At 34.5% G+C, this 14,427-nt stretch overlaps 1 protein-coding gene and 2 long non-coding RNA genes across 4 annotated transcripts; 2 read left to right on the plus strand and 1 right to left on the minus strand.

The window, feature by feature from the left end:
* The first annotated feature begins 2,170 nt into the window (after positions 1-2,170).
* On the plus strand, positions 2,171-5,433 carry LOC142175519 (uncharacterized). Its single transcript, XR_012704631.1, has 3 exons — positions 2,171-2,288; positions 2,620-2,722; positions 5,312-5,433. It is a non-coding gene; the product is annotated as an uncharacterized LOC142175519 (long non-coding RNA).
* LOC107770613 (uncharacterized) lies at positions 3,660-9,324 on the minus strand. Its single transcript, XM_016589938.2, has 9 exons — positions 8,960-9,324; positions 7,846-8,154; positions 7,105-7,200; positions 6,883-7,000; positions 5,148-6,513; positions 4,880-5,045; positions 4,638-4,802; positions 4,391-4,543; positions 3,660-3,989 (listed from the first exon to the last, which is right to left on the minus strand). The coding sequence occupies exons 1-9, from the start codon at positions 9,023-9,025 to the stop codon at positions 3,789-3,791; spliced, it is 2,640 nt and encodes an 879-aa protein (XP_016445424.1). The 5' UTR covers positions 9,026-9,324; the 3' UTR covers positions 3,660-3,788.
* LOC142175518 (uncharacterized) lies at positions 5,856-8,574 on the plus strand. Of its 2 annotated transcripts, none has more exons than XR_012704630.1 (4): positions 5,856-5,995; positions 6,113-6,366; positions 7,613-8,099; positions 8,201-8,574. It is a non-coding gene; the product is annotated as an uncharacterized LOC142175518 (long non-coding RNA). The 2 variants fall into 2 exon arrangements; XR_012704629.1 differs by having other exon boundaries at positions 7,857-8,099; positions 8,201-8,561.
* Positions 9,325-14,427: the final 5,103 nt, after the last annotated feature.

Raw genomic sequence — 14,427 nt, forward strand, 5'->3', positions numbered from 1 at the left:
ATTGTCCGCTGATAATACTCATGTATAAAAGAATAGACGACATACATACGAATTTAATTTATATATACTGATAGTATAATTTTTTTTTACATCATATATGTATTTTAACATGTTTAAGAGGGTCTTGGAACAACAATAAAATTGTCTCTGTATGACCTATATGTGTCTTAAATATTACTTTAATGTATTATATTTAGAGCCAATATTACAAGCCGAGGTAGTTCGGTAATTAATATGTATAATTAGGACTCATAATTTAGACACAGCTAGCCCTACACTTTTTCTGGGCACTGACACGTGTAATTAATACATTGGACATCACCATCATCACATTCGAATCCACTCAAGCTGCAACCAAGTTTATTTTTGCAAAAATAATTACTATCGCAAACACATAGGCGTTTGTAGCAAAATGGATCCATCTTATAATCTTCGTTACAAATAAACTCACAGTCACTGTCACTGTTGCAATGCACATACACTACATTCCTTGCTTCCACTTCATATAATGTACCTGTTATAATATTCATTTCATTAGTTAGATAAAGAAAAATTAACCTAAATAGTTGCACACGAAACTGTTTAAATTAAAAAGTAGTCGGGAAGTCCTAAGCCGAGGGTCTTCTGGAAATAGTCTTTCTGTTTTTCTGAAGGTAGGGGTAAGATCTGCATATATTCTACCCTTCCCAGACTCCACTTATGAAACTTCACTGGATTTGTTGTTGTTGGCAGACCATAGGTGAAGCTATATGTGGCCAAGGGGTACATCCTTCGCCAAAAAATATACTATATAAAGGGAATAATGTTAGAAGGGAAGTCTTGCCGTATTTGATAAAGTTGTTGCCATGTGATCAGGAGGTCACGAGTCCGAGTTGTGGAAACAACATCTTGCAAAAATGTAGGGTAAGATTGCATACAATAGCCGACTCTTGTGGTCTGGCCTTTCCCCGGATCTCGCGCATAGCGAAAGCTTATTGCACCGGGCTGCCCTTTTATAGGGTATAATATTACTTGTTATTGATAAAAAAAGATACATTGAATTGAACACCCTTACGGCAGACATATAATATATGTATAATTCAAATATAATATAGTATAATCGTGTATGATCATTATATAACTTATGTATACCGACTAGAAAAATAACGGCTTAATAGAAAATTAGAGAGAGAAAGAGAGATCACTTGTGAAAACCAACAAAAGGAGAAGAGAAACCATCGTCTTTGGAGCAGCCATGTGTTGCAGGCTAATTTGTTTTACGAGGCATTCATATCCGTGCATTAGTAATATATATATATATATATATATATATATATATATATATATATATATATATATATATATATATATATATATATATATATATATATATATATATATATAAAAGCAAATCTTTCAATTATATTGTGCTTAATTAAGAATAATAAATGATAATCTAAAAAGTCAAGTTAAACATTACGTAAAGCAAATTCTAAAGAACTAAATGCATATAGCATGGTTTTTATTGTTACGAAGGAAAATGTTCCCCTAGGGAAATGTTTTCCTAAAAGGTATTTCTCAACAAATTAATTGTTTTTCTTTTTTAAAACTTATCTTTCCGTATTTAATGAATGGAGAATAGTTTTCAATGTTTGGTGGTGTAGGGATGTACAAATGAAACCGACAAACCGTACCAAACCAATAATTCGAGTCAAATCGGAAAAAAAACTCGACTATTGTTCGGTTTGATTAAATAAATATTTGGAACATAAATTCTATATTTTGTGCTAGGAAGATTTTATGCGAAAAAAATTTAAAAACCCGAAAATTCGAAAAATCCGACTTCTGTTGGTTTGGTTTGGTCTTTAAATTTAATAACCCGACACAATTGGTTTGATTTGGTAGTTAAAATAACCGAACAACCCAACCTATGTACACCTCTAGGTTGGTGAGTAAAATAGTTTTAACTCTTGTTGTAATGACAAAAATAGCTGTTTTAAGGGGATCTCACATTTTGGATGTACAATTTTTACCTTTTTTCTTTGTTGAGTTAATACCCTAAAATCACCCTAAACTATCATGTTTTTATCATATTCCTACTTAAACTATTTGGTGTACCCAATCCCCCCCCCCCTCAAACTATGTTGCCCTTCATATTAAAAACCTTTCATTGCATTCTTAGAAGCGCGTCTAGAACCTGCCTAAACTATTATTTTTTTGTCAATTACCTACTTAAACTATTTTGTGTCTCCAAACCCTCCCTGAACTATATTCTCTTATATATTAAAATCTCATGTTGGACTTTAAAGGTGCGTTTGTCTAACTATATTAACTTATGGTTTGTACGAAGTTTTTTCATATAGTTTATTCATGATGTATTACTCTTGGATGATTGATTAATTTTAGGAGTTTTGGCCAAAATAGTATCCAATATATTGTGTTGATTTTATGTTTATTTGTGATTGTGCTTTATGCTAATCAACTCCAATTGAATAAGTCCTTATTTATATTCATTTTATAGCACAATAAAAATATAAATAAGGCATATAGTGTTGCATTTCTTTAAAGCCATCTTGTATTACATAAAAAAAATTCGCAAATAAAAATTAATTAGCCAACAATTATATTCTCTAATTCCAGATTATATAAAGAAGGTTCAAGGATATGGAGTTATACATATGGAGATTTGTGATCTAAGCTACCGAAGAGAATCAATCGACATTTTTGAAGTGAAGCCCATCAGGTGTTTGTCTTTATGTTTAAATGAATTTACTACTTTTCCCTGTTTCTTTTAGCTCTAGACTTGAGTTCTGCTTTTGTTTACATGCATATGATGACTTAGGTAATACTTGAAATACGTGATGGTGTTGACGTGTTCTACCACATTTTAAATGTTATAAATGATGGTATATATTAAAATTATTAGAATGACAGATAAGATCAAATATCAAAAGAAGGAAAAAAATAGTACTATGTGTCTAAATTTTATATTGGGACATCATATGCATTTCTTGCTTGCAAATTGCTATCAAGTGAAAATGAAATTAATGAAAGGAATAATTATAGTATCGTGTATTCATAACCACGTTTCATGAGCCGAGGGCCTATCGAAAACAACCTCTCTATTCAGACCCCATTTGTGGGACTATAATGGGTATGTTGTTGTTGTTGTTGTTGTTGTATTCATAACCATGTTGAGCAATCATTTTATGGAAAAAGGAAACATAAGATTCAACAATTTGAGAGTTTTCCGCAAATACTGACTATAACATAATAGACAACATACATATGAATTTAACGTACATACACTAAATAAAGATTTTTGACATTATATGTATTTTAACCTGTAACTGCAGTTTGCTTGCCTTATTTTCAAGCTACTAATACCATGTAAGTTATAGTTATCTTTTATGTTACATTGTCGGTATATAGAAGTTAGACTTTAGGCAATCTATATAGTTGTTACAAGTGCATTCTTTTTTGTTTGACTAGGAAAGAATAGACAGCCTGCTGCTATATACACATGCTACAAAACCAGTCACTAAGGTGTGATATATATTGTATGTATCAACAGTGGTAGGGCAAAGCTAGATTTCAGCTCAATTCTCCCCTCAGTCTAAACAAATAATGATTATCATGTCTAGCAATTCTCTCCTAGTATATATATATAAGCATGAAAATCACAGCTCAAAGAAGCATTTACAAGGCCCTTGCCAAGAATAGCATCAACAATGCCAATATATTGCAGCCTATAGTGACTTTCTTTTGTTTACTTTTTGGTTTGGAAAAAAGGGGCAGAAACTAATTATCTAACGATGAAGGCCTGTCTCGATTTCTTCAGCCAATTCTTTTGTCAACTTTTCTGCTCTCTCATCATGCCCGCCAGCAAAAGTATATACTCTGAATGCAAACTGAAAGGCCTTCCAAAGCAGTTGAGCTGATTCCTTTTCTCTCCCTTCATTTGTTTGTGCAGCTCCATCTTTTTCCCTTGACATTGCTTCTCTCTTTTCCTGATTCAACATTACAGCATTATTTCAAAAAATTGTCAACCAAATCAACAGTAAACTTGTCTCCGTGTGACCTATAGATCACGGGTTCGAGCCGAGGAACCAGCCCCTAAAGACTGTCTACATCACACCCGTGGTGGTGCGGCTCTTTCCCAGATCCTGCGTGAATGCGGGATGCTTTGTGCACCGGACTGTCCCCCCTTTTGTTAACCAAATCAATTACCAAGGTGGTTAATGTACATACCATGTAAGAGATTTAGAAAGTATTGATCTGAATGATGCTCTATGCATTCTATGCATTCCATATCGACGCATTAAAATATGTTTAAAGTACATTTCAAATTCAAAACATTGTATCAGTTATTTACAAGATTTAATATTAGAGTGATTTTCATTGTACTAACCTTTATTGCCAGTTCCATACAGTTTGAGGAAACATCGACCATCAATTCTTTGATGCGCACAAGGATACTGAAATCAAAATGGATTTTATGGGTTTTTAATTTCTTGGATTCTTCATCTTTTGTCCTTTCCAGAGAGTCCACGTCTCCTTTTATCTAGACAGAGAGTTATTTGTGAGAGTTGCTAAAGGGAAATCAAAATTGGAGGTGAGTCATGTAAGTTTTGAGGTCCAGGGATTTTAGTTTCTACCTTGTTGAAGTACCTCTCAGCTCTAGCAAGATGTTGGCTAACAGGCGAGGCCGGTTGCCAACTCTGTAAAGTACAGACTATTGAATTTAACTTGGAATAGAGAGTTGCTGCCGTCCTCAAAGCTTCCAACTTCTTAAAAGGAAAATCTTCAAATCTTGCTAGCACCTGTACAAAAAAAATACTTTAAGCCAACTAAATCCTGAAATGGTAATTTGTGGTAGAAATAAGAAATGTAGATGAACCTGAGATTCGTCTGTTAGTTTCTCAAGGTGGAGCTCTACATAATTGTGGAATCTAATGAGCTCAGACATATCTGATGTATGGAAAGAAGCAATGGCCTTCTTCATTTCCATTATTGTTTTTGCATGATTTTTAACATCCTCTTCAATTTGTTGGAAATATGCTGACCTGTGAGATGTATAATTCATAATTATATAATATAGACAATGTCAAGAGAAAATGTTGCCTCCTACCAAAATAATAATTTGAGATTTCAAGAAGATTAATTACCTCCTTGTCATCTCAGCTAATGCATCAGCCATTCCTGGTTTACCTCCTTTTGATGCGGCGCTAAATTTTCCCTTTCCCCCTTTTGATTTACCATCTAAACTAGATCCTTCAACTTTTCCTTTAAGAGATCGATAAAGATTTCCCATTTGGGATGATCTTTTCAGTTTAGTGGCTGCTTTCTTAAGTCGTGGATTTTTGGCACCTGCAAACACCGGTGGTGGTGGTGGTGGTGCACCTCCTTTTTTCATTGCCATAGGTGGAGGTGGTGATGGTGGAGGTGTAGCTCTCTTTCCCATTGGCATTGGTGGTGGTGGAGGTGCAGCTACCTTTCCAATTGGCTTTGGTGAAGGTGGTGCTGGTGCTGGCGTTGCTCCATTTGATGCCCTTGGTGGAAGTGGATGTGAGCTTACCATACCCCTTAATCCTTTGTGAGGTGAAAGTGGAGGTGGAGATGAATGTACAATTTCTGATTTCCTTGGAGGCGGCAACGGCGGTGGAGGCACTGCTCTATTTTTCGATGTAATCGGAGGAGGTGGGGGTGGAGGTGGAGGTGTTACGCTGTTTCCTAATGTAGTAGGTTGGGCCGCTGGTGACGATGGTGTTGATTCCTCGCTCTCTGGTGAGAGCGTGGAATCAGGTGCAGCTGTTGTTGGTCCCTGTGATTCTATAATTTTTGGTGATAAAATGTATGGAGAAGGTGGCACTGCTGCCTGTTCTGTTACATTTGATTGCAACTTAGAAATTGAAGATGGAGGTAAAAGCACATCAAATGTAACACGAGCTTGCACGGGTTGACCATTTGATGCACCAGTCCAATATATTCCACTATTTTCTGATAAATTCTCCAGGTTAGTCAGCAGAATCTCTGGCAAGTCCACTATTTCACAATCCTGACTATATTCAAAATCTTGCTTTGCTTCTATATTTGAATCCTGATTTACATTGGGAAACATGTGGAATGACAGGTGCTTTACCTCAATTGGATTCTTCTTTCCAACTGCTTGGACTTTGAGTGATAGGCGAAGAGGCGCGGCGATAGAAGCCTTTGCATTCTTCTTTGAAGCATTGGTTATTATCTCGGGGAGAATTGAAGTTGGAGAGCTCGAAAGAGAAGTATTGTTGCTTGAATAAGACTCGGAAAAATCTCTCTCAAATGCATCAGGTGAAGGACTTCTTTCTGTGGTCTGATCATCCTCAATATCCTCCTCAAATGCATCAGGTGAAGGACTTCTATCTCTGGTTTGATCATCCTCAATATCCTCGTAATTGTCCTCATGCTCATCCTCATCGTCCTCCTCATCGTCATCCGTCATTTGTATCATCCTTTCACTAGCTAGCTTAATAATATCTTCGAGCAATGCCGATACTAAATTGGGAATAGAAAAAAATCATTAATTATGACTCTCATATATCGAAGAGAAAAGATGAATAATAGAAAATATATCACTATATAATACTTCATCTCAAAAAAGATGATTTTTTTCGGATTTCGAGAGTCAAACAAGTTGTTTTTTGACCACGACTTTTTCATATACCTTTTAAATATTTTGAATTTTTAATTATTCTGACTTATAGTACTTTTTATGTAGTTTCCAAATATATTAATTTTATTTTAAAAAACTTAACGATTCTATGTTCGAATTCATGGTCAAAGTTAAGAAGTTTGACTCTCGAAATCCGAAAAGTATCATCTGTTTGGGACGGAAGGAGTATTAAACTACAGATATGATCATACCATATTCAAAATCATTTAGTTTACTGTGTGAGTTCTCTTTGCATTTGACCATCCACTCATCATTTCCGGTCCACATTTCCCCGATTGATTTCAATATATCACAAAAGCATCGCACTTTCTGAAAAAATAGGGAAACTTTGGTTAGCTCAGTAAGTTGTGGTTTTGCTTAAACAAAAACAGTACTGCATATACTAAAAATGCTCAACTTAGGGAGTAAACAACCTCATGTATTGCTGTTCCATCAATTTTTGCCAATGAAAAATTCGGGTTGATCGAAGGATACAGTTGATGCAGATCTCTCAGAGTTGATATCAGCAGCTGCAGGAAACATGCCCAAAACAGAAAGTTAAAAAAAACTTCTTGTTCTGTTCTGGAAAATGGCATTGACCTTTAACAAGTATCGAAGGAGTTTAACTTTTATACACCAATAGAAAACTAACATAAATACAGCTACCGTCCATAAGAAGCATAGTAACATGGAATATGAGGCGTGTTACCTCCTATGATAAGATAAAATATCTTGATAGTGTAATATTATTATTTTTGCAAAGTCATTATGTATAAATAAGGAGTTTAAGTTATGCACGCCATAAGTGTAAGAAATCTTTTACATTATAAGGTCAGCCAAAGGATATCTACACGCAAGTGTCCATAAAATGGGAAATTTTTAATCTTGAAAATAAGATAGTTTACTTGCTACAACACTGACAATATATATAATTTAGGGCAGCCCGGTGCACGAAGCATCCCGCGTTCACGCAGGGTCGGGGGAAGGGCCGCACCCCAAGGGTGTGATGTAGGCAGCCTACCCTGATGCAAGCATCAATGACTGATTTCATGGCTCGAACCTGTCGGCTATAGGTCACACGAAAACAACTTTACCGTTGCTTCAAGGCTCCCCTTCGACAGTATATATAACTTAAACTTATTAAATCCTTGATGATAAAGTAACTGAAGAAATACCTCATTTGCAGATTCAGAGCCATCACAAGGAGAAAGATCAAGCAAGTCTCTCAAAGAGAGGATCTTGTTTCTTATATCTGTCATTATTCTGAAGTTGCTGGCTACTCCACATGAATTATGAAAAGTTGGACTTTTTGTTGTTTTTGCCACACTTGAATTGTGCCAAGTTGCAGCTTTTGGTGTTTTCACCCCACATGAATTGCGTACTTTGGAACCTTTGGCTGCTTTATATTTTCTTGATACTAATATAGAAGGTAATTTCTTTATTACTCTAGTATGTAATCTCCTTGTCTTACGTGTGTCTTCTTCCTGAAAAAATATTTTTAACTTCTGTTAGCATGCTATTTTATAACAGGAATATCATTGATATGTCAAACTTCAATGTGAGTGAGTTTTTCTTCTTCTTTTTTCATGTAATTTTTTTTTTGACAAAGATTTCATTTGATTTGATGAAACTTTTTGAGGTGGTTTTTATTTTTTTTAGAAAACCTCGGTTCACAAAGCTTCAGCTATGCGCGAGGAAAAGTCCTAACTAGTAGCGTATGCAAGAATTTTGATAAGCGGTGTCAATATTTGAAGAACTGAATAAATAAATAAATTACTATAATGACGAGCGGTGTCATTTTCTTATATTAACACCTGATATTTTTATTTTTCTTATTGTCTATACATACATATATAGGAAAATTTTTGACGATGCGGTGTCTCGTGACGCCACTTAGGATAAGGTGCTTATGCCCCTGGCCTTAACTACATACAGTATTGTACTCAAGTTTACTTTACGTGTCTATAAAGGTTGTTTTTACAGTTTGAATTCGTGACCTTCTAATCACGTGGTAGCAACCTAGAAACCAACACATGGTTCTGAGAACAAGATTGCGAGAGAGGTCATTTAAGGATGACCAATAAAATGGGAATAAAATTGCACGTTGATGTTTGCATGGAACAATGGAAAATGAAAATGCAGAATTTTTGCTCTTATTTTCTCTTCTTCATGTGATAAGGATTCTCATGTACCGATGCAGAAACTTTACGTCTTCAACATTTTTACAATAATATTAGAATTTATATCTAAAAAAAGAGGTAAACAAGAAATGAAAATAGAAGAAAATACCTTAAACTCAGAAGGCCTCCTGCGGAATATGAAAGGAACCACACCACAGAATACACCAATTGCCATTTTTCCAACAAATAATTAGAAGTTTTTGGAAAAAGGTTTAAAGAGGAAGGAAGAAGAACAAAAGAATTAACGTTTAAACTTTCAAATTCCTATGACCAAAATTTATGTTTTGGTGAAAGAAATTCAATTAAAAAATTAATTAAATGTGGGAAATTGGAAAAAAGAGAATTATGTGAAGTGCAGAACCAAAAAACAAAAACAAAAAGAGGACGATGAGTGCCTTGGCTCTTGAGCCTAATGAAGAATTGGCTATTCCAAAATCGTCATGGGACAAACACTTCTTCTCTTCTTGGTTTTTCCAAAAGAGAGAGAAAGAAAGAAAGGTTTGATTATGGGAATTATTTTTCTTGGTTTTTTTTTTGGAGGCAAAAATAGCCATTAATTTTTCCGGAGGTTTAGTGATTTTATGTAATTATACTAATTAAGATAAATGATTATTAATATTTGTTATATTTTTTGTTTTTTGATTTTGGAGATGTCTTGGCTGAATGAAGGGGAGAATTGATGAAATTTGTGCCCTAGAGTTAAATTTTAATAAGTGATATTAAATTTATTCTATAAAATTTGTTTATCTTTTGATTGAATTATATGACAGTGGTGTTCAGACCATCTTAGCACGTACCTCGGCTTCGACTATTTACTATTTACCTGCTATTTCACACTAACAAAAATGTGAGGTTACACGACTCACCAAGGTTCGGGTGATGTTTTTGAGAAGACTAAGGTAATTTCTTTTCTAAATTATTAGCATCTACATACTGAGTCAAACTTTTACCATGAAGTAGAATTTTAGTAATAATTTTATACATTTTGAATAGTTTAATATATTTCGAAGTGAAAAAATGAATTGATCCACTATATTTTTTAAGAATTAACCAACTCAAAATGATTTTTCAAAGACTTTGTTGTAGTATTATCTACGTGTTATCAGATTGTTAGGGAAAATTCATAAGTACCCTCTGACCTATATCTGGATTCCCAAGTACACATTTTATTTTTGCGGGAATCCTATTACCCCTAAACTATTTTAAAGTAGAATTATTTGCACTCTTAAAGCTGACGTGGCAGAGTGTGTGTATTTCACGGAGAGTGAGAAGCAAGAAAAAATGATTTTCAAATTTTTCTTTTTGCTTTTTTACCATTTTTTCTTACTTTTTTTCTCTTTTCCTTTTTCTTTGTCTTTTTCTTTTACTTCTTTTTTCGTTTCTTCTCTAATTCCGGTGGATATTCATTCACCGACGACTTTATCTTACCGTTTTTCTTCCATTTATTCTGTTTTTATTTTTCCTTTTTCTATCCTTTTCACACACAAATTAAACTCTCAAAAAGATCTATTCATAAGCAAAGCAAAATATACTCAGACTGGGATAAAAATCTATTGCCGGGAAAAAAAAATTCGCTGGAAAAAATGGTGTTCTTGAAATTCCGACGATCACTATTTTATGCCGCCGGTGACCAAAACAAAAAGAAAGAGAATGAAATAACCAAAAAAATGAGAATAATAAGAAATAAGAAAAAAAGATAAGAAAAAGAAGAAAGAATTAAAAAAAATACTAAAAATACATGTGGCAGCGCGTGTACTTCACCACTTGCCAAGAGTTTGGTTGTCCAATTTTAGGGTGATATTTATTCCATTTAAAATTAGTTTAGGGGGTAATAGGATTCCCGCAAAGATAAAGTGTGTAGTTGGAAATCCGGGTATAGGTACTTATGCATTTTTCCCAGATTGTTACTTTCTGCATATTGTATATTTATTAAAAAAACTCAGATTTACTTGTCCAAGCAACCTCAATTAAATTAAAAAGAAAGTATAAAGTTTGGGACAATTTTAAATTAATGATGATTCTATGACATAATAGTATAGTTAATGGCTTATCTGTTTAGTGGTCGTCGGCTTATCTGTTATATTAGGTAGTAATCCCTCATTCTCTTGAAGTCAAGGGTTCATCATTGTCAATAGTTGTGTTGATGTAAGATATAGCATAAATCCGATAATTCAAATGTAGTATAAAAGTTAGATTCGAACATCATTATTATAAAAAATAAAGTAAAAATTGCACGAGACGTCCTATTTGATCGCTCTTATTTAACATGTACCTATTTTTTAATTTTTTTAATTGATACCCAAAGTTTAAACAACTTCAGCCTTTTTTCTCCTCCCCCTCCTCCTCCTCCTTCTTCTTCGACGAGAAAATAAAAGTGATGGTGAATTTATATGGTGTTTGTAAGCATATTTTAAGTTGGTTTATTGTGTTTTACAGTGCTGAGCTGCCGTGACACTTTATTTTTTACTATTGCTTAGGGTTCTTCTTTTTATTTTTCTTAATTGCAAAATTGACTTTTTTTTAAAAAAAAATTGCAAAATCAACTTGTTAGATGTTTTGTTGTTTCGACAATTTGATGATATTTGGAAGTTATGTTTCAAATTTGAGCTCATTTGGAGTAGATTTAGATGTTAAATTGTATATTTGATTCTTGAATTTCGAAGAACAAATTTCTGTTTCTGCACAATTTGGACTTCAAACCTATTTGACATTAAGTGCATGAAAACATTGGTTGCACTTCAAACATATTTGGCCTTAAGTGCATCTAAAGTGTAATTTATTCACTTCAGACCTATTTGACCTTAAGTGCATGAAAACATTGGTTGCACTTCAGACATATTTGGCCTTTAGTGCCTATTATGTGCAATTTTTGTACTTTAGACTTAATTGGCCTTAAGTGCATTGCACTTCAGACTATTTTTTTTAAACTTTAGACTACTAAAAATCCGCTTAAAACCTTCCGAAAAAAAATTGACCAAATTTGGTAGGTAATGGCCAATAACCATCCAAAACGCGACCATTTATGTATGGTCAGTAATTTAAAGGTCGGTAGAGCATACCGACCAAAGTCTGTCGAAAATTACCGACCAACTTGGATCGATATGCTCTACACGACCATCTGACAATTTAATTGACTAACTAACCAATACTGGTCAGAATATTATTTTAATAATTTTATTTTATCGATCAACATTGGTCGATGTGCTAAATTTAATAATTTTTGTAACCTACCAACTTTGGTCAATAAAGAAAAATAAATTAATCATATAATATTTTAATTACCGAACAACGTCGGTCGGTATTAGAATTTTTTTATATAATTAAAATTTAACAGTACCGACCAACATTGGTCGGTTATCTAGACATGGCAGCTAACTTACTGACCAAAGTTGGTCGATAATATTGAATTTCTCGGAATTCAATGTGCACTAACCGACCAACATTGGTTGGTACTTATGTAATTTAATTGTTTTAGTTACCGACCAAGGTTGGTCGATTTCTGGGAATAATTTTCTTAGAAAATGTCTGTTTTGGTAGCTACACCACCTGCCAAATAAAAACAGTATACCGATACTCCCAATGCACATCAAATAACCTCAAATTCACCTCAAACAACCTCTAAATCACCATTAATCCAACCAAACATCCAATTGATAATTTAAAACTAACAAGTTTAATTAAACATCATAATTCAAAACCAATCAAAAACTAAGTAACTACAACAAGTTCAAAAATGTTCATTCTAATTCAAAACAAGTTCATTAGTCTAGTTCAAAGTATATCAAAGTATTAGTCAAGGGGTGTTTTCTACAGCATCACCACTATCTGATGAACTTTTATCTACAAGACGGTAAGAACGGTCTTGTAGAGGACGGGAAGAGTGATCATGTGGAAGAAGGGTAGAACGATCACAGGGAGGACGAGAGAAACGATCACGTGGAGGTCGAGCCTCTGGCGATGACTCAAGAGACCGGGGCAACGGAAAAGCTCCAGTACAAAGGAGAGTTCTAATCTGAGCTTGCATACCAAGGAATTGAGCATCTCTAAGCCTTTCTCTTTCCGTGGCTGCTTCTAGCTCGGATGTAAGCCTTGTCACTGTCACCTGCATAGCCTAAAGGCCCTCCCTATTTGTCACGACCCGAATTTTTCACTATCGGGATCGTGGTGGCGCCTAACATTGTACCTACTAGGCAAGCCAACATTGTAGAATATTTCACATTTTTCCTTTATCTTTTAACAATTGAAACTTAACAAAAGTAAATCAACAGAAATAAATGCGGAAGAAATAAGTTTAAAGATTATCTTTACACTAATAACAAAAACCGTAATAAATTCCACCCAAAACTGGTATCACAACTCACGAACAGTCTACGAATACTACAAATAATGGTCTGAACGAAAAATATATATCTGTCTCGAAAGTAGATAAAACAGAAATGAAGTAGGATAGAAGCGGACGCCAGGGCCTGCAGCCACCTGCAAGACTACCTTGGGTCTCCGGTGGATTGAAGACAACAACCTCAAACTATGATCAGTATGGTCCAGTACCGGGATCTGCACAGAAAGTGTAGAGTGCATTATCAGTACGACCGACCCCATGTACTGGTAAGTGCCGAGCCTAACTTTGGCCTGTGCAATTAAATAATATACTAACAGGATAACAATAACAATAGTAGAATCTAAACAGAAATTAACGGGAAGGGGCAACATGCTATGGGGGTACCAGAATAAGGAATCACAGTAGTAACAGAAATTAAACAAGTAGTGCACTTGAACTGATAACAACTAATAATCACAGCAAACAAAAAATGCACGACATGATCCTTCGTGCTTTTACTCTCAATCCTCACCATGCAATCAATAATAGAAGTGTAAATGTGCACAACATCACCTTCGTGCTTTATCACTCTTCCTCACCATTTGAATAATAGAAATGTACACGACATCACCCTTCGTGCTTTATCTCTCTTTCTCACCATATGCATAGATATAAATGTAAACCTGCACGGCATCACCCTTTTGTGCTTTATCACTCTTCCTCACCATAAGAATAATATAAATGTGCACGCCATCACCCTTTGCGCTTTAACACTCTTCCTCACCATAATAACAATAGAAACAACAACAACCCCGCAAGAGCATCACAATCAAACAACATTATTTCATCATTTAATTTCATAATAGAAATCCCAAGCTTGAGCCAATACTCAACCAATATTCAACCAGGAACAACATAGTAAAACTTGTTAGCATGAGCAATAACTAGCTTAAGCACGAAATATAAATATAAAGAAACACAACAGTCAGAACTATATAACTCACTCGCATGCTATGACTCGTCAACGACGTATAGATACTCGTCACCACACCTATACGTCGTACTAAACAACTAAAAATTAGCAAATAGGGCAAACAATACCTAATCCCTCAAGTTAAGGTTAGCCACAATACTTACCTCGATTTCAAGGCCACAATCAAACCTCAATTACCACTTTACCTCTCGATTCCACTTCCAATCTGCTTGTGTCTAGTCATAATTAACTTAATAACATCAATAAATGCTAGAGAAATCAATTT

Source organism: Nicotiana tabacum, chromosome 21 (assembly GCF_000715075.1).
Source record: "Nicotiana tabacum cultivar K326 chromosome 21, ASM71507v2, whole genome shotgun sequence".
Classification (NCBI taxonomy): Eukaryota; Viridiplantae; Streptophyta; class Magnoliopsida; order Solanales; family Solanaceae; genus Nicotiana; species Nicotiana tabacum.

What these genes read in the sequence shown, in the direction of transcription:
- LOC107770613 (XM_016589938.2), bottom strand. Translation starts at nt 9,025, where the DNA reads ATGGCAATTGGTGTATTCTGTGGTGTGGTTCCTTTCATATTCCGCAGG. An exon ending in GGAGGCCTTCTGAGTTTAAG is followed by an intron (nt 8,155 to 8,959) that starts GTATTTTCTTCT and finishes ATATTTTTTCAG; the next exon opens with GAAGAAGACACACGTAAGAC. An exon ending in ATGGAACAGCAATACATGAG is followed by an intron (nt 7,001 to 7,104) that starts GTTGTTTACTCC and finishes CTATTTTTTCAG; the next exon opens with AAAGTGCGATGCTTTTGTGA.